The 27,812-nt window shown below is 42.5% G+C and overlaps 1 protein-coding gene across 4 annotated transcripts; it reads left to right on the top strand.

Moving 5' to 3' along the window:
* The first annotated feature begins 18 nt into the window (after positions 1 to 18).
* Positions 19 to 26,662, top strand: LOC138109548 (endomucin-like). Of its 4 annotated transcripts, XM_069013159.1 has the most exons (9): positions 19 to 520; positions 6,818 to 6,850; positions 9,567 to 9,632; positions 11,171 to 11,266; positions 12,957 to 12,981; positions 13,977 to 14,038; positions 18,405 to 18,502; positions 18,641 to 18,746; positions 18,891 to 19,081. In XM_069013159.1, exons 1-7 carry the CDS (start codon positions 127 to 129, stop codon positions 18,476 to 18,478), a joined length of 750 nt encoding a protein of 249 aa, XP_068869260.1. In that variant the 5' UTR covers positions 19 to 126; the 3' UTR covers positions 18,479 to 18,502; positions 18,641 to 18,746; positions 18,891 to 19,081. The 4 variants fall into 4 exon arrangements, 3 of the variants coding, with proteins under 3 accessions (XP_068869260.1, XP_068869261.1, XP_068869262.1); XM_069013160.1 differs by lacking the exons at positions 18,405 to 18,502; positions 18,641 to 18,746; positions 18,891 to 19,081 and adding exons at positions 24,592 to 24,654; positions 25,885 to 26,662; XM_069013161.1 differs by lacking the exon at positions 18,405 to 18,502.
* The last annotated feature ends 1,150 nt before the right edge of the window (positions 26,663 to 27,812 follow it).

The following is a 27,812-nucleotide window of genomic DNA, read 5'->3' as shown; positions in this document are numbered from 1 at the left end:
CCTTGCAGCACTGAGATCCACGCTGGAGTGGAATTGACCGTTACCTCTGGACACTCCTGCTCACGATATTCACCCAGGAGACCAAGTTTATGTGAAGAACTGGTCGGTGGAGCCTCTGAAGGAAACATGGGACGGCCCCCATCAAGTGATAATGACAACTTACACCGCCGTCAAGGTCGACGGGATCAACAGCTGGATCCATTACACACGGGTCAAAAAGGTCCCCTCCCGATGGTCGGTGGAACCCCTATCTCCCACAAGAATGGTGTTCAAAGCCAAAAATTAATGCTGTTGTTGTTACTCTTGAGTAAAATAATAATTGTTGAAACCTTTGTTAAAATCACAATACCTGAATCAAGGGTGTGGGTACCGGAGAATTCAAATGTAAATCTCACATGTTTGTTTGTCGATGACCAGGGAGCTGGATGGGACAGAGTCGGGGCACGATGGAAATGGATCACCAAGGATCAAATTCAGGATAAAGGAGTAGAAACGGTCTGGGATGAGAAGCAGCAAAAAGGTAGGACTACCCTGCAGATATCCAATGTAACAAAGGCCAGAACAGGAAAATATGCTTGTATAGTTTGGATAAAAGGGAGTTATGATTATGGATTCGTAAATCTTGACATTTTAAATATCTCCCAAACAGAACCGGAAAATAAGGTCCAGGCGACTCTCCCAAATGGGAAAGTAGATATGTGGGACGGACCTCCTCTCAGAATAAAATGTACTCACAAAATTGAGACAGGGTGTCAGAAACAGATTGGAATGAAATGGTGGAAATGGAACACGACACAGGAAATGTGGAATCCACAGGTACAAGGGACAAGTTGGTGGACGCAGGGAAATGAAAGCAGAGGATGGTTGAATATAACGAACTCAGAGATTGGTAGATCGGAGGGTAAATACCTTTGTGTTCTCGTTTGTGGTAATAGGGGAGGTTATGGGGTCAGGAAGGTAGAAGTGGTATTACAACAGGATCGAGGAATCAAGCCTGAACAGGAAATATATAACGCAAAGGAAGGGCAGGATTTGGTTTTAAGATGTAGGATACCAACTGAAAGCTACACTGAGTATGAATGGTGGTTTGGAGGACAGAACTTGGTGGCTCAAGGGAAATATCAAATTAGAAGAAAACCCCAAGAAATAGTGTTAGTAATTAAAGAGGTCCTGGAACAGCAAGATAATGGACAATACTGGTGTTGGGTTGCTCGAGATGATTGGTGGGCAACCGGGATGATTAGTGTTTATGTTGAAAGAGCAAGGGTGACTCGGCAGGTACCAGAGGATGAAATCCGAACCAAACCAGAGAATCTGATTGTGGGTTTAATTAGGGATTTTGGGCAAACACAAAATGTATCAGCAATCACTGCATGTCTGCCTTTGCCCCATGCGGCAGGAGATCCTATACCATGGGGAATTATACCAGCTCCAGACATGCCTGCATCTAATCGAACAGTTACCTTAAGTTGTACCCAGGAGACTAGGATCCGAACTAAATTGGTTAATTGGACAAATGTGATAAGGAAACGCTGGAAAACCCCGGGGAACCGAGCAGATTGTTACAAGCTTCCGAATGCTGTATTTACCAAAATCGGAAGATTCCATGGAGTAGGATGGTGTGAATACGATGAGAGGCAAACGCTAGAAGTCCCGGCAACTGAACAATATTTTGAAATAATATGCCAGAATGTTACAAACACAACTACCATGGAGCAATGGCAGACAATCTGGGGACCTAGTTTGTTAGAAACCTATCGTTACATAGGAACAGTTCAATGGTGTATTTATTGGAAGGGACGGAAAAATCAAACTTACTCAAAGACCTATCAAGGACAGGGTAGTTGGAGAAAAGATGCACCTGGAATGACCGATTGGAATTGCACTAAGGTCTTCACTTGTGACAGCCCAAGTGAGTCTGTGAGTCTACTGCCTGTAAAGGTACTTTTGAGATTTGGCTGTGAATGTAGGGGATATAACCACACGATAAAAGACAAAAATACAGAAGGAGAGTTAAACTGTAAAACTACATCAATCCGAGCTCCAGGAAATTTAGTTTGGGTAATGGGTCACGGACACTGGACCACTCATATGCCGGTAGACGGTCCAACTACACAAATTACTTTAGGAGTTCCAACTCTTTGTCCTTTTTGGAAATCGACAAAATTGATGGCCTCAGAAATACAAATGAGACATAAGCGAGATGTAAGTCAGGAAATTGGAGACATAGGGTTAGAAGAAGGGGAAGATTGGCATGGACCTTCTTCAGGAGTTAAATTTGGGTGGGTATTAGAATCTCTCTTTGCACCAATATCATCATATCGAAACAGGGAAATGTTGTACAAATTGTTGGGGCAAACAGAAAGGTTGGCGGCTGTGACCAAGAAGGGATTCAAGGACTTAAATCTGCAGTTACAAGCTTCGTCTAGGATGACAATTCAAAATCGGATGGCTTTAGATATGATATTGTTGAAGGAGCATGGCATATGTGGATATCTGCATGGTAGAGATGATCATTGCTGCATTCACATCCCGAATGTTAAACAGGAAGTAGAAAAGGATATAAGTCAATTAGAACAGATTGAAGGAAAGGTGAATAATATTCAGAAAGAGGCAGAACATAATTGGGTTGGAGAACTGTTCAGCTCCCTGGGAATTCGGATGTCCGGATGGATATCCTCAATTGTACAGTATGGAATCATGATTGTTATAATCATTTTAGTTGCCTTAATAGTATATAAGTGTCTTTTAGGAATGATTGTCAAGGAAGGTCAACACTCTCGGCGAATAATGAAGGCGATAATGCGAAGAGAAGTTCTGGCAGAACCAGCCACTCCACCTCCTGCTTATCACGAAAAGGCAACATGAATTGTTGAGCATCCTTGCGAACCCAGAAGAAGCTCGAAGGATGCTCAAAAGGGGGGACTTGTTACAAAAAGGATAGGATATTGGATTTTAGAAGTAGTAAGGCTAAGGCTCTGCTAGGCTGTAAGGCCTCAGGTGTAGAAATAGTTCTCTTGGGAAACAGGAATGGAATGTGCTGGGTGGGGAAGTTAGGAGTAGTGAATTAGCTGGGCATGGAGAACATGTCTAAAAGTAAATAGTTCTGGGTCGATATATGTTGCATGCAAGGGGGATTTCAGTGGTGGGAGTTCAATTGAGCATTATCTAAGACTAGACAACCATGAAGATATACGGCTTGGGGTATGATTATCAATTGTTAATGTTTTGTATGTGTGCCAATGTTTGAAACTGTATAAAGAGCTGAGTGAAACGATAGGTCTTTGGGAAGCCTGATTTGGGACACCAGTCCCCAGGTCCCCGGGCCCTGAATAAAGCACCGCATAAACTGACTCTCTGTTGGTTTGTGTTTGTGGTCGGTGGGCAACACTTTTTTCCAAGGAAATATTACCAAGTAGTAGGCAGAGTAGAAAAGAAAGCAACACCACACCCCAGTTCTCCTGAGGTCTGAGAAGGTATCCAGGCGGTTGAAGGTCCTTCAGGTACAACTCTGTCTCCAAGGCAGAGGTAACCTTTACCCAGGAGCTCACAGTGCAAGGCTGGCGGCCTCTCAGCAAGGACCTGCCCCAAGCCGGCCCAGCAGGGCACCAGCAAAGCCACCCGGCTTCCCGGGGCAGGTGGGAAGTGCCACGGTCCAGGACAACGCAGCAGCAGCCCGTCCGCTGGGCTGTGTGCGAGGGACTGCAGCAACAGCAGGTCAGGCACAGGCTACCCAACACAGGCAGCACTTCAGTGCCCACACAACATCTGTAGGAGAAGCACCAGAAAAACTTCGTAGTAATAAAGCAGGGGCACAAGGGCTGGGTAAATGATGCAAAGCCCTTCACCGCTGTGGCCTTCAAAGGAAACAAACAGTCGCTTGGGGATAGGCTTGAGGTACAAATACCATTAGGAAGATGGAGGTGGTTAAGTGCTCCCTTTCGCTCCTTCTGTGCATGTGGGATTGAGGTTGAGTTATTTGCGCTAACAGCTGGGTCTGAAGTTGCTTTGGGATTGTTCCTGTGTACCTAAGTTTGCTTCAATTTATCTCTTTGAACAACAGAGAGGGGAGTTCAGGTTGTGCTTGTGAGAGAGTCTTGTTAGCTGACATAGGGTGATCTGAGGCTAGTTTCATGTACTCTACCTGACATGTCCCTAACCTGATCTGTATGATAAATATACATCCTTGCTTTAGCTTAACCTTTGGTGTTAGGATGCCTTGCCTGGGTAATCCCGGCTGTAAGGAGCTCCGAGCAGCTGAAAGCGTGCAGCCAGAGGGAGCCGTCGGGAAAGCTCACGTGTGAACCAGGGAATGTCTGTGGCAGGGATTATCTCTATCTCATAGGAGGCCTTTTTGTTCCTCTTCCTAGCACTTCTGTGGACAGAAACCAAAGAGAAATTTTTTTTTTTTCTTCCTACATCTTGAATGGTGTTCCCACAGGGGTCTTATGGCCTGCAACTTGGCTCCCCTTTCCTGCAAGGTAAAGGGCAAATGGATTCTTGATTTTGAACAGAAATTGCTTTTAAACAGCATGTTGAATGAAATCTTAACTTCTGCAGGCTTTTGTAAAATGTTGAGGTTTGTTTTTAAACTTTAAAAAAAAAACCAAAATCCTTCAAACCCTCTTATCTTCTTTCTTGCTGAAGGAGAATAAAAACAACTGATGCTTCAAATAGACAGAAGCACCAGACAGTTACATAAAAACAAACTGCCAGATCCCTGCATGTAGGAGTGTCTGCTCTCAATTCAGTCCTGCCTCTCTGTGAATGTGCCTGGAAGTAGGTCTCCCCATCCTGAGGCGATAGCAGCTGGGACTACTAAATGCCCGAACTGAAACTGGGCGCTGAAGGCACTGATGATGTGGCCTTAGGCTGCATAGAGATTCAAGCAGAGTCCTTCGTAGCCAGGGGACCAAGTATTTGCAGTCAGACGTTGGAGAAGAGCCACAAAGTTTTAAATCTTTACTAGTTCTGTGAACAGCTCGAAAGACCTTTAAGCGAAGCTCTAGGGATCAGCACATATCCTCCTGTCTTAAAGCTTCTTAAAGTATTTCAATTGTTGTAGACCTGAAAAAACTGGAAAAGTTATGGCGAGGACAGAATCCTCATGAGAACTTTATGCCCTCAGCTCTACCTCCCTTTAAATGTCTGGTTGTAATTGTGCTCAGGAGCCTTCAATATCAAGGTAGAGGAAATACAAGCTACACCTACTAAAGTGGTGGGTTTGTGATCAGATTGTTAAAGTGCATGACAGATCCAGCTCATCTTCCCTCTGAAGAGCTATTCAGCCATCTAAGGGCCAGGGTTTCTCCCTGAGCTCATTGCATGCTCACAAATGGACAGCAAATCACTCAGATAACACAGGCTTACAGTGTTCTGGAAGAGCACAATGAATTGTTACTTTTTTGAAGCTGAAAGAATTGGATTAACCAAGAGCACCCTTGAGCTGAGCTCTGAGGTTAAATGATAATGTACTGAAAATGGCACCCCGAAAAACCAAGGAGGTTAAGGCTTCATTTTAGGGAAACACAGGCAGGGATTCCAAGTGCCCAAGATGAGGAAATTTGCACTGCATTGATTGTTACACTTGGAACAGAATTCATGATAAACTGCTTTTAACTGTAGTTTGTGAAATATCTGGCACCACAAAAGAGTCTGATGCCCTAGGTATTGGTGCATCCCCTGCTTAAGATAGAGGTAAAAAGAAAAGTCAGCCCACGCGTGTAGAGTTGTTGGCACTTCCCCACCCCTGGAATCTTGAAGAGTTGATGGGAGCTTTATTCGACGCCCCTGGGCAGCCTCGTGTCCTCGGCAACGCAGTGCAAGAGCCCCTCATCCCAAACCCTGAAGGAAGATAATCTCCTTCAGGCTGCTCCTGGGGCGCTTAGCACACAAAAGCCAATTAACTCCATTGCGGAAAGAAGGCTTCGCCGGCAGTGCGGCGGCTCTGGTGCCATCTGAGCACACAGGCGAGGCTCGGAGCCGGCGCGGAACTTGGCGATAAAGAACCCCGGGGAAATGAGTGGAGTGACTCTTGGCAGGGCCTCTCCCGCCGGTGACCCCACGGAGCCCCATCCCCAGCGCAGGCCGGCGGCGCCTGTGAGGGGGCTGAAGCTGGAGAAGCCCCCACAGCGGGGGTGACAGGACCGAGACACCCCCTCAGCCCCGCTGTCTCTTTAAATGGGGGCGGGGCCTCTCCCGCTGCCCGCCTGGCGCGGCCGGCCCCGCCCCGCTTCGCCATTGGTTGTGCTGCAGTCTAGACACACAGAAACAGCAGCATGCTAACAAAAAATATGTGTTGTGCCCCAAAAACTTGTGAAGTAGCTAGGGGAAGCTGACAGTAATGAGACAGTAAGCGTCGTGCCCAGTGCTCTGTAAGGTCAATTTCTTCCTCATTACCAGTGCCTCTTACTCCTGCTGCTGGGCAGTCTGCTAGCCAAAAACACCAAGGTAATAAACAAAGATTTATTTTTAAAGGCTTTTGTGACTCTTGAAGATATGTCTCAATTAATTTCTTTTATTAAAACACTTACTTCTCAGTTAAAGGTCAGCTATTCATTCCCAGGCACTTAACTTGGTTTTGGAAGGAGGAGTTCTTTAAGAATGTATCAATTAATTCAGGATTTTCTTGAGCAGAATAACAACCTAGCATAGGCTGGGCTTCGGATTCTGCTCCCATGTATAAGGGATGTCACAGCTCAGAGTTTCTGGGCTTGGGAATGGTGTTGGCATGTTGCTAGAGCCAGTTTGCATGATGTGAAGACTCTGGACATCTAAAACAAATACTACCAAAACTATTCCTTCTGTTTTATTGCAGGCCTTCCCGTGAGCTCTCCAACAAGTTTAACAAGTAAGAGCAATAGAGAGTTTGCTCTATGCACACCGATGGAAAAAGGCTGGTGTGGGTGGGAGAGGGGCAGTCTGAGGAAAGGAAATGTTCAGGGAGCAAGAAGGATCTAGGGGAATAATGAACCTGACACACAGTACAGAGAAGCAGAAAAGTGATGTTCAGCTTGTAGCATTGAGTAACTTTGCTGTGATTTCAGCTGAGTACCATGTTGGACTAGCTGATACTGGAAAGAAAACACGGTGGGACCACAAAAAAAATCAGGCCTGGCATATTACGTGATGCCATGGGAAGCTCATATAAATAGTGTTTACCAAGGCACTTGTTCTTGCCAGGCTCTCATTCCTCACCCTGTAGTTAGAAGCAGCAAGTCCCAGAGTAAGGCAAGTTTCCTGTGCTAATGAACCTGTATTGTCCTATTTTCCTTTCTCTGGGCTTATCAGGAAACAAGTCTCTTCTGTACTGGTCTCTGCAGTTCTTGCTGCTGCTGCCTGCAGAATCTTGGCCCTCCTGTTACCATGATGGATGTATTTCTCCAATTCATTTTTATTCTGATCCCAGATTATTCCATAACTGGAAAATACCTTTGAGATTCAGAGAAACTAGACAGGAGTGGCTGACTTGTGAGACACTTTAATGAAAGAAGTGGGGAAATGAGCTTAAGGTTTTAGTTCCTCACTCTGTTTTGTTCAGTAATGTTTCTTTTCAGCTGTCATGTTTCTTATTGATGGTCACAAGTAGTTAAAATGCTGACCTATGTTTTTTTCTTTCCTTCATTACTCACGTCTTGGTCCATTAACACAAAACCAGGAAAAAAAACCCAGTGGATTTCAGTCCTCTGTTTTTCTCCTGAGGAGAGGCACACATCTCCTGCACAAATGCAGGGATACGTATTCCTGTTTTTCAGTGCAGTTTGTTTCTGTTGGCATTTCCAGTCAGTATCCAGGGTAACTCATTGCTGTGATAATTGCCTGCTTGCCCTCTATATCATGTAGTATAATAGATAAGGTAAAAAAAAGGCAGTAGTATTTCCTTGGGAAATCTGAAGCAATCACATGGAATTAAGAATTCATAGGAATTATTTTAGTCACTTGATGATGGCTCAGTTTCCAACCTTACATTATCACCCCTCAGCAGACAGGCACCGAGGGAAAGAGAATTTCTGCTTTAAAGAAACAGTCATTTTTCAGAGATAAAGTCTTGGGCAATGATTGTTTCCTGCACTATAGCATCAGAATGTCTCAGTTATGACTGTATTTTTTAGGCACCACACAAGCACTTAGTAAGTGATAATTTTTCCCCAGGAGGTTTCTGACTGTGTCCAGACAAATAAGGGTAGAAGAGTGGGGAAGGGGGAAAGAAAACAACCACAAAGCCATTTTTTAATAGTGGGCATGAGTTTAAAATCAGTTTTGCAAGGAAGGGGAATTCCTACACGGTTGGGAAAAACAAACCTTATTTGTTACTGTAACTCCATGGATTAGAGTTACATGTACTGCCTATACAAAAGTTTCTGTAAAAACAGGGACGTGTCTTTCAGAGACTTAGTAGAACAAAATTGTATTCTAGACCTCAAAACGGCCGTAAGAAATTGGTTTTAATGACTTAACTAATTTCATAGCTTCCACCCAACAATTTGAGCCCTCTTCTGTTCTTTGGAAGAGGAACCATGCAATCCTACAGGTGTGGGTTGTGAGTAGGTACCTGAGTAACAAAACCTCAGTGGCTGTTACCATGTTCTCACCACTTATATATGGAGCTATAACCTCTGCTAGGACCCCTTTTCAAGAGATCACCTTCCCCAGATGCCTTTGTTTGAGAGCCACTTCTGATATTTAGCCGGGCAATGGAAATGCTTGACCTTGCATCGCATCTGTCCAGCCAGTCAGCTCCTTCAGTGGCAGTGAGCACTTGTCTGCTCAAGCCTCCATCCAATATGGAATGCAATCCCATGTGTTATACATTACACCCAGGGAAACACCGATATATGCAGTTTCTGTTTTCTCTCTGGAAGTTTAGTCATTGTTTTTTCATAGGCTCTATGCAGCCAGGTAATAAATATTTTGTGTTGTTGATACCTGACTCAAATTCACATTAGCACCTGAAGGTAGAAATGCATTCCTTTAAACCCAGCCCTAAAAAATGTCCCAGAGGCTCACAACAGTCATTGCTCTCTCCAAATGTGGCAGAGAGCAGACACATTCATCTATAACAGCACTCAAGAAACTTGCTATCTACAAATATTGCACCTCTTTGGAATTCTTCATCTACTATTAGCACTTTTTTTTTTTTTTTTTTTTAATTAGCAGTGAATATTTTGGTCTTTCTTCTGTTGGAGACAGGTCTAATTTTCACTCTCTTTCATGTTTATTTACTTGTTAAAAGTTCTTTTCAATGTTGAACAGTACCATAACCTCCTCAAAGTGAAAAACTTTGTAGCTCACAACCTGTAAGTGGACAAGCAGATGATCCTAGGGAAATCTGCACCCATACAAAGTGTGTGTTTCTTCTAGGCCATGCTAGATAAACTTTTCCACCCCTCTTGCCAAGTTTTCCAAGTATTATTGAGAAGAAATATAGATGTGAAGCACCAAGCTGAAGCTCCAGAACTGGGGACACAGAAGTTGTTTTGGGAGGGTGATTCTTTCAGAGGGAGTTGTTTGGGGAATTCTGGCAATACACGTTTACCTGAAAGGCAATATTTCTTTTGCATGTCTAGCTTCTGGAAATCCTAAAAGCAGTTCTGGAAACCAGACTCAGACAGGGAGTGATATCCGCTATTCTAGTGAGTATTCTTACTTAACTGTATGGCTTTTGAATTTTAGCTGGTCAGTTTTGCTTTTGATGAGTGATTGGCACAGCAGACAAATTAAACTGGCATTTTTATTTGTAGCCTTACTGGACTTAAGCCCTATCACAAACCACTTAAATGCTGGTTACAAAACTCCTCTCAAAGAAAAACAGAGCTTGATAAGTTGACACCACTCTCACTGTAGAGCAGCACAGGACTGATTCAGAGTGGTAAAATTGAAAAAAAAAAAAAAAAAAAAGAAAAAAGAGAGAAGAAGAGTCATCCCCTGTGAGAGAAGACACAAGGGAACATACAAAAAAGTTGCTCATATACATGTTGTACATATTATATGAGCGTGTTGTTGTGAATGTACGATACGCATATACTATTCCTATCGTCATGGGAGGGAAGGTCCAGGAGGCAGTCTTCTGCAGACCCTTTAAGCACTTGATATCTGTGTGATGCATGCTACTTAATCTTTCATTTTAATATTATGCATCTCTGGGGCAAGAGTGTTGCTGCAGATTTGCTCTTTCCTACCCAGCATACTGACTAAGCAAAATATGTTTGATGTTTTCCCCCTGTAAACGGTCTCCCTCTAGTTCCATAGATGCACAGACACATCTATATGAATATTAAACATTAATTGCATTGAGAGCCATTGAATGCAGCCTCCCCCTGACACAGGGCTTAGGCCAGCAGGTGGAACAGTGCCTGATAAGTTTGAATGTGGCCGGTTGCTGCCAGAGAAAAGATAAAAAGGGAGAAGCTGGGTTTATATGTTTCCCTGGGAAAGCTCTTCTTCATTACATAATTCTTTCTTTTTTTTTTTTTTTGCTTCTTGGCTGGGAAACACCTGTCAGGAAATGGCAGATGGTGGGAAATAATAAAAGGAAAGAAATGTCCTCATTTTAAAAGGAGATCTTGCATTTTCTATCCCAGGTTGTAAGTGCTGTGGGGAATGTTACTGAATTATGTAATTCCTTGGTGTCTTTCTGGGTGCACAATGCTAAAAGCAAAACAATCACTTCAGTTGCTGAATTTCAGACAGGTCTCTCTCTCTTTTTTTTTTTTTTTTTTTTTCTTGAAAAAGAGTGAAAAATAAATTGCATGTTCAAAAAATTTGTTTCTGGAACACGACTTTCTCACAAAACCTTTGGAGGCCATCAGCATTGGGGTTGAATGACGAGTGTTTTCCTCAAAATTAGGATGGGCCCAGTGGAGCAGGTGCTGAAACTTTGTTCTTTTACTGAAAAATGGGTGAAAGCAGTTCCACAGGGCAGCATGAGTGTCAGGGAAGGGGTAAGGGTGGGAGAAGGAAGATGCTTCAGTCTTCCCTCCCCAGAGAGTCCAAGCCTGAGGCTCAGTGGTTGCAGGAAGAGTAACAGGAGCAGCAGGTTACCCTGCTCCAGAGAAATGGGTAATGTTTGGTGAAATGGAGCTGGAGGTGCCTCTCAGTGTGTGTAAGTGCCTATACACAGAGGCAGTGTAAGTCAGAGGCAGCAGCCAAAATTGTTCTCCCTCTTTTGCAGATGTTATCTTGCCAATTGTCATCACCCTGATAGTCATTACCCTCTCTGTCTTCTCACTGGTGGCTTTGTACAAGATGTGCCAGAAGAAAACTCCAGGTATTTGGTTTGCTTTCTCTGCAGGGGATGGGGGGGAAATCAATGTGCTTTTCATTATTAAAAGATCTCTTTTAGATTACCTTAACCATCACTGTTGTGGCAGTCTGGTGGGAAAGCCTTTTGTATTTTGAAGTGTTTTGCCTAATGTGGGAAACTAACACTTCATTTTCAAAATCAGGAGGAAGAGCAGAGTGAGCAAAAATGATTTTTGGAGAACATATAATGCTGTAAAGCCTTTTGTTCATGATTTTGCAGCTACAAAGAGCTAACAAACACCTGTGCTAACACAATCAATCAGATAGAAATAGACAGTGAAAACTAAATTTGAAGATATTCAACAAAATCCCTTTATGTATTTTATCTTTCTTCTAGACACAGGCAAAGAAATATCAATGTTTTCTTTTGGGATATACCTGATACATACACACACACACACATGCACATGACACATGAGTAAAATTTTCCAGTTACAGTATAATGTGCAGGGAACAAAATCCCTGAGCAAACAGTATTTGCAGAAATAGTCATTTTGACAGAGCAGCTAAAGTCAGTATCTCTTTCTTTGTTGTCCATTAAATACTTAAGATAATGGGTTATAGTTCCATCAGAGTCCATTTGACGAATATTTCAGGGCTGCCCAGGCAGGCCACAGGTAAGCGTAAATCTCCATTAAGTGAAAACCCAGATCTGAATCCAGACTGTGGTTTTTCTGTCCCTGTGAGCTGGTGTGAGTTAGGAGACCTGTGCAGAGCTGTGAAATCACCCGGCCTTGGAAATACAAAATCACAACAGGGTATTGAAACTGTAAACCAAGACAAACAGTGTGTCACAACCAATTTAGCCAATGACATGGCAAAACAGACCCAGATAAACAGAGGAAGGTATGATCCTTACTTAGGAAATTACTGAATATTCAGAGTCGGGAGACAAAGATGTGAGATGGAGAACATTTCCTTACCAGCCTCCCCTCTGTGCAAATGTCATCAGGCACTGTATTAGCAAATTCATTTTGAAGATAGAGTAGATACCTGTGGTGCTTCCTGTAGGATTTGCCCAGACCCATCCAGTGCACTTCCCCTGCAGATGGAAAGCCCTGTACTTGGTGCCATGGAGTTGGTGCCGTGTCTCTGATGTAACCCCCGGCCCCTTGTATCTGCCCACACTTGCACGTAAGCATAAAATACATTCAGCATATGATTCATTTTGGAGACAAACCTGTTCCTCATCGATGGGGATGACAAACTCTGTTCTCGGATGTCGTGCCAGGTTGTACCCCACAGGGGGTACGGCCTCAGGAACACCCTTGTTCCCTCAGTCCCCTCACCCCGTATCTTTTAGCTCAGTTGTTGTGTACTCAAGAACCATCGCATGCTCATGTCCTCTGCGCCAGCTACCCAGGGATTTGGGAGCTGCAGGGAAAAAAACGTGCTTCTGTTGTGCTCTTGGGCAAGTCCTCTGTCATTCTCCCTGGTTTCCAGAAGCATCAGTAGGAGCAGCATCAGTTCACTTCCATAGATGACCAGAAAAATAACAATTACTATTCAAGCTGATTGATTGTGTGAATGAACTTAATGCAATACTGCAAAATTACAACTGAGCCTTGTGCCAGCAGCTGCAATAGTCATGTCTAAATGTCTGGGGTTTGAGTTCCAGCAGTCAAAATGGTATTAACTTTTTTTTCTTCTTCCAGAGAGACAAGAGAACGGTGCTGAACAGTAAGTTGAATCCTTTTCATTGCTTTGAGATCTATCACAGGGCACTTGTAAATGTAGCAGATTTTGCATAGGATTTTCTTTCATCTTTCTCTGTTTAAACATAATAATCAGTTGCCAGCCCAAAGAGAAATATCCTGTTGAAAGTGCTGCACTTGCAGTTATTGTAGACCTGTATGCATGATAAGCAGCTGTTTCAGCATGGGTAGAAATGTGGTGACTCTCAACTGTTTTGCAAGTGGTCATTTTGAAATGGATAAACAGCTTATACTGTGCCACAGGACTCACTGGCCCAGTCTTTTTCTTTTTTTTTCCACTTTTCCCACTCCCCTTCTTTTGTTCATGTTTTCTTTCTTTTTATTGTGTTTCCTTTTTATTGTGGGTTATTTTTATATTTACTTATTTATATTTATATTTCTTTTGGTCCCCATTATATCATGTTCCTCTGTCCCATCTTGTTTCCACTAGACCATTTGCGTAGGCTCAGTTGAAATAGTAGCGGCATAAGGAGTGTGAGGAGAGGGAAACTGAGAAAGATCCATTAGAAGATATGTGCTAAAGGCCATTGAGCTTGGCAGTGGCCACTTCTATGACCAAAAGCAACATTTGGGCTGCTGATTTACTTGGTAGCCTTGACTCCCTGGGCATCTGAAGTGGTCCTTCTTTGCAATTCAATATGTCTAAAGGGCTTGCATTGACAGAAAAAGTATGACTCCTTTTCCCCAGATGTATCTCCTCTGTGAAGTCCTAGATTAAGCCTGGAGTCATTAAACGTGATTTATTACATATTGTAAGAGAAAGGTATTTTCGGAGATACTGTTATATGGTGTTTTCCACCACCAAGATTTCCACTTCATGACCCCATGCAAAGCCCTTTTTAAGCCTGCCAGTGTAGACTGGAGTAGATGCTGCCTCCTTGGGACCATCATTTTAGAGTTTTGTTTGGCTGACCAACATGTGTGCTGACTGTCTGCTTAAATGTTTTCTGACTTCAACAGGGCCCAGTCAGACAAAGAAGGAGTCAAACTTCTTTCTGTGAAGACAACTTCTTCTGAGACTGGTGAGTGTTGCCTTTGTGTGTATGTCTGTTTCCCTGTCTGAGCTCAGAGAAGAGCAGTTTTTGGGATGTCATTTCTTATAGCAAGCCCATGTTCACTTCCTGTCAGGTCAAAGTCGCTGCAAACAATTCCTCTACAGTGCAAATGCCCAGACTGGGAGCCTGTAGAGCTGCAGTTCAGCTGTTCTGTGTGTGCTGTCAGTACTTGGGAATGAGAAGTAGGACTGGTTTAGGAAAATATTTTTTAAAATCATTGATGGTAAGCGATCTAGCGAGGCATGTTCAGGAGTAACAGTGATCACAGTATTTATCAGCTAGATCTGGCTGTAAAAGGAGGTTTGAGGACTGGTAATATCAAAATCACAGAATGTTCTGAGCTGGAAGGGACCCTCAGGTGAATTTAAGTGAATGGCCCACATGAAGATCAAACCCATAACCTTGATGTGGTTATTACCATGCCCCAACCAACTGAGCTAATATCCCAGGGATCAAAAGGTTTGGAGTCAGTGCTGTATGTAATCAGGGTTCTGTTGGAGTTGGTGTCAGTCAGTGTACAGTGACTGAGCCCTGTACTCAGTCACCCCTTGCATTCAAAATCCTACTCTCATTGCAAATCCCTCTGTCCTGTGCTTCAGGTTCTTACAAAATAAGTGATATAAAGCCTAAAGGAGCAAAGGTTATTCATAACATGCACAAAAGAAAGCAAAGTCTCAAAGGAAAGAGATGGATGGAGTAATAGATTCTGCAAAAAAATGGAGTAGCACAAAATAAGACTGAGGCAGAACAAAATTCTGACTAATGAATCAAAATCCCTAAATCTCTCATGGTAGAGCTAGCCATGGTGATACTTCACACCTTCACCCAATGCTTTCTCAGTCATGTAGGTCCCCCCTCATCTGCAGAAGTCTTTCCATCGCTTACTTCCTACTTTTTAGGTATAAAGCTCTTTTTTTGTCTTTAAGTTTTTTGGCCATCTGTTTCTCCTACTGACATTTCTGAGGTTGACCAATCGCTGCTTTCTCCTTTTGTCCAAATCCTTGGGAAGTCCTCTGAAATACAGCACTTGATCTGAACTATCCTCTGCTTGCTGGACAGGCACAATTTAGACTCTCCAGCCTTCTCTGCAACTCCCAGAAGTTTTCATGCAGTCTAAAACACCTACAGGGCATCTCTGGCAGCCGTTGCAACAAATCAGAGTCGGGCAAGGTCCCTCCCCATGGCCTCATGACACAGAGCTAGGGGTAGAGTGGGACAGGAAGGGCCTGCTCCACCACAGGACACATAATTCTGCCCCACTGTTGGGTTTTTTTGTTTGTTTGCTTGTTTTTTAAACTGAATTAAGTTAGAAACTAATTAATGGACATTTTTTGATTGATTCTGCCCTCATGCCATTTCAGAAATAAAGTGACTTCATTGACAGTAGCAGAAATGTTTGTGGCTTACAGCAGGGTAAACGAGAAAAGACACAGGCTCACTTTTTTTTTCCCCAGATGAGCTCTGGTGCTTGTTAATCAGCTACTGGCTCACGGATTATCTGAGCATCTTCCATCCAGAGGATGCTTGATATTCCTTTATACTGAAGTATGATTTGTGCATGCTATAATTAGAAGGTTTGAGTCATAACCACTTAGAAGACAAGATTCTTGCCCTCTTCTCATTAATACAATTCATATTTAAACTAGCTGCCATTTTCTCTTGAATTCTTACATCATCATATGTTTCAAAATTAAACATGCTTTCACAGAAATTGAAGTCCTGCTTTGCCCAGGTTTTTAGACTCACTTACTTCTTAAATTAAAAGCACTCTGGCAGAGGGGTCTCTTTCTTCCAGAAATATCTGTCACTCATACAGGTATTTCAAATATGTTAGGATGCCTCCCCATTGGAATCAGATTTACTTGCTTCGTTAAAAGCTCAGGCATAAAGGCAAATATTTCTTATAGTACAGACACAAGAACTGTCTGACTCATGGGCCTTCTCACAGCTACTGACAACAATTGCCCTGCATAAAACTTCTTTGCCTGTGTTCTTTCCTTGGTCCAGCTATTTAAAAAGTGTGTGTTGTGGCTGTCTCTGCACATACCAGCAAAACTACAAGGAGCTGTGAGTAGAAAGACCTAAAAAGCAGATCTAAAGAAAGATCTAAAGAGCAGCCTAAACTTTACAGGCAGGGCTACATCATCCTCTCACTATCAATAGGCAGCTCCTCCCTAAGGTCAAGCATATATACAGTGCAATTCTGCTTTGATATGTATTCAAATTAAGCTTTATTAGAAGTATACATTGGGGTTTTTTTTCATTTTTGCTTTTTATTCCAAACAGAAGACTTTGAGATTATATAATTTTGTAAAATATATACAGGACAAATACGGACCTACAAACTGTTCAAGCTAGCAACTTAGAAAGACCCTGTGTCAGTGTTGTGCATAGATCTTGATCAAAGGTTATGGTGAGTTTAATCTTGCCTTATTTTATCTGTCTAAAAACTATGCCAGCTGCACATAGTTGAAAGAGATGTATGTGTCCAGAGGGCTGTTTATCCCATCTGCCTTGAGCTGGAACGGGCTGACCTGTGGCAGTCCATGGACTACTGAAGGATCCTATTTCAGGACTTCTAAAATTAGGTTCTGAATATGAAATGAAAGGAAAAGGAAAGACTCCATTTTCAGAGACACAGCTGAATTCAAGAGTATTATTTCAAATACCTACAATTAATGTGAAAAGAGTACAGGAAAAGAATGGTTTTCAATTAAGCCTGGACTTATGTAATGTTTTTAATGGTATTACACTAGGTAAAATGGAGCTTTAATATTCTTATTTTTTATAAATCTTCTTAGAAAGATGGAATTGCTAATGGCTTTGAGCTCTAAGGCACAACTGGTGTAGAATTGATGTAAAGTAAAAAAAACCTGAAAACTAAACTATACTCAGTAAATTTTTCATGCATGTTTGTCAGTGAACTGCAACACCTGATGCAAGATAAGTGCCTCTTCTTGCATCTAACTTGAAAACTCGTCTTGGGTAAAAATGCTCAGGATGCTGAATCGTCTCAGAAGTTTTACACTAAAGTACAAATGCAGGACTTATGGCAGCCATTTCATGTTGGCTGTACAGGCAAATTTAGGGTGACTCTCCCTAGGGAGAATAAATGGTCTTCTACAATACGGCATTCTAGAAAATCTACCTGCAAAAATATTTATTTGAGATTCAACATAGCCCACAGAACTGCACATTTTGCTTGTCAGTGACAGTTATATTTCCTGAGAATATAAGATGAAGGGTTTTAATTGATGACTAAGAGATCAATACCATCAGGCATGAGGTTAAAGTATTGCCTGTCTTGAAAACAGACCTAACTTTTTCTGTAAGGGTTCTTGTGTATTACACTGAGAAACAGCAAGGGTATTGATCACCTTTTTAGGACTGATGAAAAACATCAAGGAATGAAAATTGTTCAGTTACAGAAAGGATAGTAAATAGAAAATTGGGTAAGGCTACTCCATACAGGTGTATGATGCGTGATAGAAGTATTGATACCTGAGTAATGACTTGACAATTTTGTTTTATGGCCCTTGCCTGGAATAACTATTCTAGAGCAGGTAAAATGTATGAAAGGCCTTTTAATGGAAGCACACCAGTTCAATATTCAATGTAAAGTCTTGTAGGGATGTGCAGGTGACATAATATTTCCGGCATGGGTATAATCTTGGCACCTAAGCATAAGCTGATCCAATAAAGCGTGATTTATGACCAGACTGAGCTGTTTTGAGGTGAAAGGGTAGGATATGACTTACTTGGCTTGTAGGGGTATTGCCTGTTCTGCACTGAGTTTGCTGAAAGGCACCTGAGGCTGGAGAAGGGTCTGTGGTACTTGTCTGCATTAGGGCTTCCAAGGATACCCATTGTGGACAAAAATGAAAATTCAAGTGTTGCTACTAAACAGAGATGAGAAAATGTACCAGGCAAAGATGGATATTTGGGAGACACTTAACCTGGTCCATTTGAAACCCCTTTAACCTATTGCAATCATGCTGGGGAAAGAGACCGTTTAATACCTAGAGGTGCTCTGAGATGGCAGTGCAGTGCACGATAGCATGAACCGAGGAAGCAGAAAAACTTGCATTCTCCATACGCTCCACATCTCTTCCAAAAGCTGCTGCTGTTCAACAGGAATGATGGCCTTAGAGCTGTTATCTGCTGCTTCAACTGAATGTACCTCAAGACAACCCACTGTGGTGCTAGGGCTTGGACATGGAAAATCCTGTGATGTTCTGAAACAATGTGGTGGGATGACATTGTCTTTGTCACTGCTTTCCACAACCCTCCAAATGCTGAGACTAATTGTTCTGCCTCACTCATCAAACCACAGATGTGGTTTTGGAACAATGGGACAAATCAGGAGCTGGTGCAGACCTTGTTTCCTGTTATGTTGAGTACATCTAAGCACAGACCGTGACATTTAAGAAGGTAAGAAATCTTTGGGGCTTACCTCATTATGGACCCAACCAAGGGAAATTTACCCCTGTGAGGGGGTATAGTTCCATAGTGGGCCATGAGGTTTCTCAACATGCATTGGGACTTTGACCTCTTTTTCTTTATATCTAGGATCCAGATGTCTTTAGGAGCAGAAGAATCTGACCCCCTAGATGAGACACTCTGTCAATGGAAATTCCCTTCCCTCTTCCAATTACTTGCAAGATAAGCAGTGTAGGTCAGTGAAGAGCAGTCTGCTGGCATGCTGCATGCTTAGGAACAGTAAGAGTGGGTGTTCCTGCTAATGTAGGATATGATACTGATTTTTTCTGTTTCCTATTCTGAGATGTAGTTTCAGGGTCTTATGTTTTTCCCCCTGCAGGTAGAACACCTAGATGCCGCTTTGTAGGAAAGGTTCGCCTTGCAACAGAGAAAGATGTCAAGTACCTCCCTCCCTTTCCTTTTCTTTCTCACTTTCTGATACTCTATTTTTTTAACCTTGTATTGTATAATAGCCTGAAGTTGTGTTTCTTTCTTCACAGAAACTGTGGAATAAACTTTCTTAGCTCCTTACAGCTTGTGGTTGGACTCTGTTTGTGTTTACTCTCACCACCAAGTTCTGACTGCACACACTTCCAGCTGAAACTTTTGGACAAAACCATAGTCAAAAACATAGTCAAACTGTAGTCAAAACAGCATATGCTTCCTGCTGTATTTCTAATTTGACTTGTGAGCTGTGCATATTTTCAAGGGTTTTTAAAGCAGTCTTAGATTCAGACTGCTGAGGGTCAGGTGATGTTTTCCCCTGTGAAGCATTTGCTGACTTTACAGCCTGCAGTTTTCTGAGATGCTCCTCATGAGGGAGCCACCTCCCACTCTTTGCTGCCCATTCGGCAGCAATTGCCTTCCTGTCCTTCACCTGAACTTTTCCACACACCCTCTCTCTGCCATGGGGAATTTTTCAGATCCTTCTGTCGTGCTAGCCATAGCGAGGAGCAGTTTGCAGGGAAATGGTGAAGTGTGTGGCAGGGGAGCTGCAGTACATTGCAGGTGCTGGACCCACTGGCCCACATCAAACCTAGCTACTGGTTCCCAGTTAATGCTGTTCTCCAGCATCTGTAATACACCCCTCTTTCTTTTATTTCAGCATGGTAAAAACAGACATTTTTTTCCCTGTGTCTGCAGAGGTAGTTTTATACTTTTATAAAAGATAGGCTTCTGCAATCAGATTTTATGGAAAGCTTGCTTTAATTCTTTGCTCCAAACCTGAGTGCCACTTACCAGCAATTTCTCAGCAGCAGATATTACAGTGAAATAACAGCACAATTAATTTCTTTCTTACAGACAATGTAATTTGAGATGCGGTACAACCTATTTTTTATGTGAAAGACTGTTTTTACATCCTTTTTCTTCCAGCTTTCCCAATAATGTCAGAGGGCTTTACCCAGGTCAAAGGCTTTCTGTACTCATAGTACTCAGTCTGTACTCTCTTTTATGTCATGATGTTCTGCAGTGCGTGTGTATTCTGAATACTATATTCAGATTCTGAATCAAATGTGGAGGGGCAGGGGAAGAGGGCCAGTTGTAGTGAGATTAATCCAATATCCTTCCACAATGGTGAGACAAAGAAATGTTTGTTTCAGAGCTTCAAAACTGACCTTATTGTAATCTGTAATTTCAGTTGATTGTACCCATTACTTATTCAGGTACATGGGCATCAGGATGCAACATTAATAGTTAGAAATGGATATATTTGTGAGGAAAAAATCAAAACAAATACTGCACAAGTGAAATTTTAATTAGGAATAAAACCCTGCATTTTCACTGCAGCACTATTTCTTTCCTGGCTATCTTTCAGCTTGGAACAGCCCTCAGTATCCATGTACTCAGTCTACCTTCCATGAACTCAAAACAAGTACGTTGAAGGATGAGGATTTATGAGTACAAAAGTTGTTTTTTTTTTTCTTTTATGTCTTCCTTATCTTTATCCTTTTGAACCACGGCCTTGTTTTAGAGGAGAATGTGTGCAGGGTGTATCGGATCAGGCCCAGTGCTTACGCTGCCAATTTCTTTGGGTGGATCAGTAACCAAGGCTCTAGCAGAAGTGTTCAAAGGGTAGCCACATGGAGGCTGTGTGTATGAAAGACCTGTGCTGTATTGTAGTGGTTGCTGCAGCACTGACTCCTTTAGTACTGAGGCTAAGAAACCATCATCTGAGCCAGCTGTACCTGCTCGGACCTTGGATCTATGTAGCCTCAAATCCTGTCACTGAGGGTGGATCACATGAGGTGTGAAAGGAAGCGTGACAAACAGGAAAGGACTCCAATAGCCTGTCCTCCACCATAGTCTTTCAGCAGTCCGTGGCTTGGAGACATCCTGAATCAGACTTTGTATCCTTGGTGTTTCACAGATTTCAGTGGCTATTAATTCCACAAATTTGTCTGGTTTGCTGTGATATCTGCAGCCTCCTGCAGCAATGAACCTGATAGTTTGACTAGAGATCTGTCTGTTATATGACAGTAATAGTTAGAGACCTCATGATGCCTATGTCTTTGTTTTTGCAATCCAATTTCAGACAAAAATCAACAAACAGATGCAACACTGGAGTATGAGAGGGAGAATAAAAGGTGTAATGTGAGGCTTTGCATGTCAGCTAAAACTTCCACATCAGTATCTGACTTCATTTTCCAAATATTCTGCCTAAGGCCTCTTTCTCAAACTGTGCATCATTTCTTTCAGTTTTTGTAGAAGTGCGTGATATATGTGAGGTTGGCTTCTCACTGCCCTCTGCCAACCTATCTGAGCCCACAACTCCTCCTCCATCAGGAGAGGTGTCACAAGGCAGGACCACAGGTAAAGGGGGTCACGTAGCACTTGCAGCTGTGCAGTTGGTAGCACTTTAAATGCACCAAATACTTTCTTCCAGTTCCCTTCATCTCCCATTTTTCTGAGGCTGCACACTTACTTTTCAAGGTGGACAAGTGTACAGTGAATTTTCAACCCATTATCAGAAAGTTATTGCCATACTATCCATCAAATTGGATCAGAATATCAGAACACCAACCAATACCTTTATTCAAGATGCTGAATACCTATATAGTGAGCAGCTGACAGTTCAGGTTTCTCCTGATACCTTCCATCTCCTGCTGCACAAAACTAGAGTTTGTGTATCATCTTTCTCTAAATGCATAATTCAGAATAAATAAAATCCCAGTTTTTCACTGATGATGTTGTGCAGCAATTTTGCTCTTGTTGGTATATTTTGTGGAACTGCACCCTTTCTCTTTCAATGATGGCCTCAAGTTGCACCAAGGTAGTTTAGATTAGATATTAGGGAAAAATTCTTCACAAAAAGGGATGTTGTTGAAACAGGCTGTCTAGGGCAGTGACAGAGTCATCATTCCTGGAAGTGTTCAAAAATGTGTAGATGTGGCACTTGAGGACATGGTTTAGTGGTGAACATGGTGATGTTGCTGGGTTGATGGTTGGACTTGATCTTAAAGGTCTTTTCCAAACTTAACAATTCTATGATTCTGTGACAGCCTTCAAAGGATCCAGGTAATCTATCTGGACTGGTTGAGCACCTCCAGTGCACCCTCTATTTTCTCAGTCACCAAAAACTTCAGTATGAAATAATTTCTTCAATCTATTAAAATGCCATCTGTTCTAACAAGCTACTGAACACAAGTATTTAGTTTTCATTTCCTTTCTGGGAAGCAAGGTTTAACCCATTTGTTTTGGTGGGTGATGGTTTGGGGGCAAGTTTGGGTTTTTTTCAGTCTTGGAACCTGTTTGTGTCAGTTAAGGCTGTTTTGAGATCAATATAAATGTCTTCTTACTTGCACCTAGTCTGAATGTTCTTCTTGGTTTGCTCTTTGAGTTGCATCTGGATATTTAGCAGAACATCAAACTGCTGAACCATTGAATTCCCAAACTGATCTGGACACGTCTCTGTGCAGTCTCCGGGCATACTGCAGCCCTGTATCTAAATCCATCCATTACCCTTTTATCTCTTGAACAGAGAGCATCTGTGACCACTTCTTCTCCAGTGTATAATCATTGTCTCATCGTCACTGAATTGTTGGCTGGCACTAATGATCACAGACCTTAGGACAAAAATATCTTCAGGCATATTTGCAACCATGGAGCAGCCATAACTTGGTTTCGTTTCACAAGTCTTGCAGGCTCCTGCCCTCTTGGAAGTGCAAAGCAACATAGAGCATCCCTGCCTGCATCCATTCCTCACCAGACATTGATATTATAGGGGGACACTGTTCACTGTTCCAGGGATAAAGTGTGTAGCACCAGGAAATCTGGATAGGGCGTGAGTGTCTGTGTGCTGCAGTCTCAGGGTGTGCAGAAAGGCAGAGTCACCCTCCCTGGCCTGGCTACCGCTGTGGGCAGGTACCACTCAAACACTCTGCCTTCTGCAGCCAACGCTGCTTGCCCATTTCATACTCTGATCCAAGGTCTAGTGGCATAAATGGGATGTAATCAGGGAGCTACGTTGACTCTGGAGCCTGCCCTTAGACATGTTATTCTCCTGGGGTGCTTCCATGTGAATCTGTCTGCAGAAAAAACAGCTGAGAGTGGAATTGATAGAAAAGTACTGATATTTATTACCACTATTGAGTATCTTCTGCATGGTAATATATTTCACAATTAATTTCTCCATCGCCTTCTTTTTTAAATAGTTTTGTCAACTTCTCTCTTTCATTCTCTATTTAATCTTCTATTTCTACATATTAAGCAAGGAAAGTAGAGACATGCAGAAGGGGAAAAGAACTAAAAAAGAAATGAGCGTTCTTGAAAATATCATTCCTTTGTTAGTATAAAACTGTGCAATATTTGAACTGGTTCACTTTATTTTAGCTTTTCAAAACAAGATTTTTATCTAACAAAAAATATGCCTTGTTAAGATGTTTCAGTTTTTTCCTAGAAGAAACCTGTGATTCCCTTTTCTCTACCTGAAATGTGACATGATCAGAACTTCTGAAGCTCTATCTTAGCAACACTTCAAAATTACTTTAAAATATTTTTTTCCAAAATTGAACCCTTGGGAAGTGAACACAATTCCAGCACATTATTGTTGAACAGTTTTTAGCAGATACCAAGTCTTGTACTCATCTCCAAAAAGCTGGACTAAATTAAAGAGCCTTTTTTGCTGTGAAGAAAAGCTGTTGGAAAACTATTGATAAGTCTTTTCCATTCTCTTCAGGAGTGCAACTATTTAATTTGGCTGCTAATCATTTAAATGCCTAATCAGTGAATTTTTCTATAATCCTAACTTGTATTACAATTTGCAACCCCAGGCCCTTGATCATTTGTAGCTTTTTAACACATATTCACTTCTCCTGGAATGTAATACATCACTTCCTTGCCTCTCATGTGTGCATGAGGAATTAAATTGTCTCCTGCAGGTGAGCAGGGAGGCAGAAGGCAGTTTCCTGGAGGCATTTGGGTTTTCCCACCCTCATGCCTATCTCCATGTGGCTCTGGACAGTCTGTGAATGCCACTCCCTGTTCATCTCCATGTACAAATCTCTGACACAAAGTAATTCCACTGCCATTCCTGAGTCATGCCCTTGGAAACGGGACATCTGTAAACACGTCCTCATCTGGATTCTTATTTGCCTGCCTGTAACTGCTGGTAGTGCCTCTGCTTCTCCAGGGAAGGAGGATTGAGAACTGTGTGAAGTTCTTAAATATTCATCCTTCTGCTTTGGAGGAACTGAGCTGATGTCAGTGTTACTGGCAAAAATTAATTTTATAGTTCTATCTTCTTATTTTTATAGTTCAATGTTCTAATCATAGCTATAAATTAATTAAAGTCTTATTCCTCTTCAACCTTGGAAAATACATTGTGGTAGTAACCCACCATTTTTGAGCAAATCACAGGGGAGATAATCGATAAACTAGGAAGAGTACTAAAAATCTATCGTGTGAACAATTTTTGGCATTAAGTAAATCTGACAAGGAGACTGGCTGGTTTGTACAGTGGTCAGTGATGTGTTCCTGCTAGAGTCATTGGTCCTTTTGTCTTTCCATGTTTATCTGATGCAAATATATTTTCTGCTTCTTAGGAGAGCACTCATCTCATGGGAAGAATAAAACTCGGCAACTCTTCACATCTCAGCAATAAATATGTAAGTTCATAGCCTTTGTTTTCCATCCCATAACATTAGTGATTGTCAGTCCCTTTAATACTTTTTAGTCTCAGTATTGTGCCACATAACTAAAAAAAAGGGTTAAAAATGCAAACCAAAAAGAGCAATGACTTAAGTTGGCAGCAGCCTCAAGGAAAAATGTCTTAAAGAAAGCTCAGCTTGAGCACACCATCGTGACCAGATTCACAGGCAAACTGAAGAAGCTTCCAGCTCCAGAGACAGACCTATATAGGCAAGAGCATGTGACTTTAACTGTTCAGCATTTCCTGGATGTAAATCCCTGAGTGAATTTTCTTTCTGTTTGTGTGAGAAAGAATAGATTTTTAAAGGCAGATACCTATTAAAAAAAAATATTTGGTACCCAGAAATTTTTTGCTCCTTTTTTTTTCCATGAAAAATCTGAATCTTTTTCACTTAATGAAAAAAGCCAGCACTTTGATTGAGGTAGTTTATTACCTCTTGAAATCCTTGGTGGTTAACATACACAGCAAGTGCTGGATGCTATTTTTATGTGTGAGAGGGCAGAGACCATCAGAGCACCTCTGAAACCCAGGTTTTGATGTGGGCACTGCATTGTCCTTCATGTATGAAGCTTTCTCAGGCACCACAATATCCACTTCCCATGGAGCTGCTTCTGTCGCTTGTGGAGAGCTGTGGTCCTTTGCTGAGGGAGAAGGAAGCAGCTGTGGGAAGGGTCCTATGTGACCAGGGTAGAGCAGGAGGTAGGGGAGAAGGATGCTCTGAGGAGCTGGGTGTCCCAGCATGTGTGGGATGGACCCAACAGAGGCTCTGGCAAAGCCCAGCCTCCCACCAGCACTGTAGGATGAAGCCCCTCTAGAATGGGTCCCATCACCCTCCACTGAGAAATACCTGGCTGACCAGAGATGTGAGGAACATCTTTGATGGTTTTGACCTATTCTCATTTCCTCTAGCATGCAGAGACCGAGCTTTCCTGATGCCAATAAAAAGGACAAAATTACCTCCTTTGTTCCTTGAATTAGAGCAGCAGAACGCAGTTTTGCCTACATTATTGAAAACCCAGAGGTGGTTCAGTATGTGTGGATGCAAGACAATGGCCTGGACAATGAATTTAATCCTTATTGTCTAACCCATATTGGATTTATTCTGTGTCTTCCATTTTAGCTTGCTCTTATGTTCCTGAACAACCTTACCTGGAATAATAATCCTGAGATACTCTTGTCATTTCAGATGTGAAGCAGCCTGTTTTATCACGATATCCAGGAACATCCCACCAAAGTTGCATTTCAATGGGAAATGTGGAGCAGCTGAAGCTTTTTACCATCAGGGCACTTGTGTTAATGACCAGGTTTTGACTTCTAAATCTCAAGCATCTCCTTTCCCTTCTGGAAAGACATGTAATTTTTTGATGGCTTAATTACTGGTATATCATATATATTTATTATTTTCACATATAGTAAAAGCAGGGAAACAGGTTGAAGAGAATGTAAAAAGAAGAAGGGTGAAGATAATGTAAAAATTAGGTGATGTTTGCATAGTAGCTACTAAAAATGTTTTCTGCACACAGAGGAAGGAATATGTCAGTATACTTTGTTGAACTTATGGTAGCTAGGGATCTTTTAATTGTATGTAGCAGAATACAAACAGGGCCTGACCCTTGAAACAGGACTGGGCAAACAGCCACTATGAAAATTAATTCAGTGTTTTCCATGAGACTCCTCACTTTAGCACATGCTTTGCTTGTCACAAATGTTTACAGGGTGGGATGCCCAGCTGAGATGCTGAAGTGTGTGCTTGTTTTCTGTGAAGGGAGGAATATACCTTGCATTGAGGCTCTTTTAAATTCTGTAAATTACTGAATATAATCCTTGTAATGTAGCAGGCAATAGTTGGTTTTCACCTGTTCCTTGGCTAATTGCATTATGTGTGCTACAAATATGACTCCCATATAGCCTGGGGCACACAGTGGGAATCAGCAAGGGAAGCAATTTCACAGATGAACCTTCGTCCCTGTGTGTAGTTACAAAAATGCTGCTAGCGAGGATTTTCTTGTTATTTTCTAAGTCCGTGAGAGACTTTTCTCTCTCACAGAAGAGGTAGCAGGGAATGTAAACAACCCAGACACCTGCAACCTTGAAAAGTCTTGTTTACGGTATAGTAGAAAAATATTTTGACAATGGATGTTTTAGGATTTTAGCCAATCACCCCCAAGGGGTGGCTGGCCCTTTGTCCAATTAGGCTATGAAGAAAAAAGTCTATAAAAGAGTTTGTAAAATAATTAAATAAATCAATCTTGCTGCACAACTCCTGCCTGCTGGATCTTCTCCTCCTCCTCCTCCCTATGGCTGCGGGACACGGTGCTATACCGTAGGAACCAGGCCTGCGGTAATATTTGGTGCTGCCCGACGTGATCTGCACTCTCTGACGTGTCCTGCTGCTGCGAGCTAAGCCGAATTCCTCTAGAGGTACGCTGCTCCCCTTTGCCCCCGGGACCGGGAGGTCCGACAGAACTGAGAAATGGCAAACAGCGGCTCACAAACCGAAGCTGCGATGCTGGTCTGGAAAGGTGTGTTTAGCATATTGCGCACCTCCATTCCTGAAAACTCAGTTCGGGAATTATTAGACTGGGCTACTTTAAAAGGGATTTCCATGGACAGAGATACTGCCCTGGACTTTGCCTTATGGCAGGAACTCGGATGCGCTGTCCGACAGGAGCTCCCGACTGGGGACTCAGCAGCGTTAGAATTATACAAAACCTGGCGTTCATTATTTTTCCTGCTGACAGACCTTGACTGTGATAGCAGGGCTGGCTCGCCTATCTCGGTGATGAGTGACGGAGGAATGTCCGAGGGGGGCCCCGTTGACTGGGTTTCCGGGGAAAATGATAATGGATTCAGGAAAACCCCCCCGGCTCCACAGGCAGAGCCTGCGACGGCTCACCCTGCACAATCGCAGGACTCCGCAGCCCCCAGGAACCCCGCGCCGCCAGAGGCGGGGGGGTCAGAGCGGCGGGAGGGCGCACAGCCTGCCTTTCCGGTCGGCTGGGCAGCGGCCACGGCTTATCCAGTGCCTCAGATCAGCGGCTTAGCCACTTGGATGCCCAGAGAGGCTCCTAGCTCGGTTCCGTATGGACCTGGATCTAACTTCTTAGCCGGCGT

The sequence above is a fragment of the Aphelocoma coerulescens genome, chromosome 4, assembly GCF_041296385.1.
Source record: "Aphelocoma coerulescens isolate FSJ_1873_10779 chromosome 4, UR_Acoe_1.0, whole genome shotgun sequence".
NCBI lineage: Eukaryota > Metazoa > Chordata > Aves > Passeriformes > Corvidae > Aphelocoma > Aphelocoma coerulescens.
This window is presented reverse-complemented; position numbering and strand designations above follow the sequence as displayed.

Excerpts from the sequence above, each read along its gene's own strand:
- LOC138109548 (XM_069013159.1), top strand. The coding sequence starts at position 127 with ATGGGACGGCCCCCATCAAGTGATAATGACAACTTACACCGCCGTCAA. Across the intron at positions 521-6,817 it reads GGATGAGAAGCAGCAAAAAG|GCCTTCCCGTGAGCTCTCCA; the intron begins GTAGGACTACCC and ends GTTTTATTGCAG. Across the intron at positions 9,633-11,170 it reads GAGTGATATCCGCTATTCTA|ATGTTATCTTGCCAATTGTC; the intron begins GTGAGTATTCTT and ends CCTCTTTTGCAG.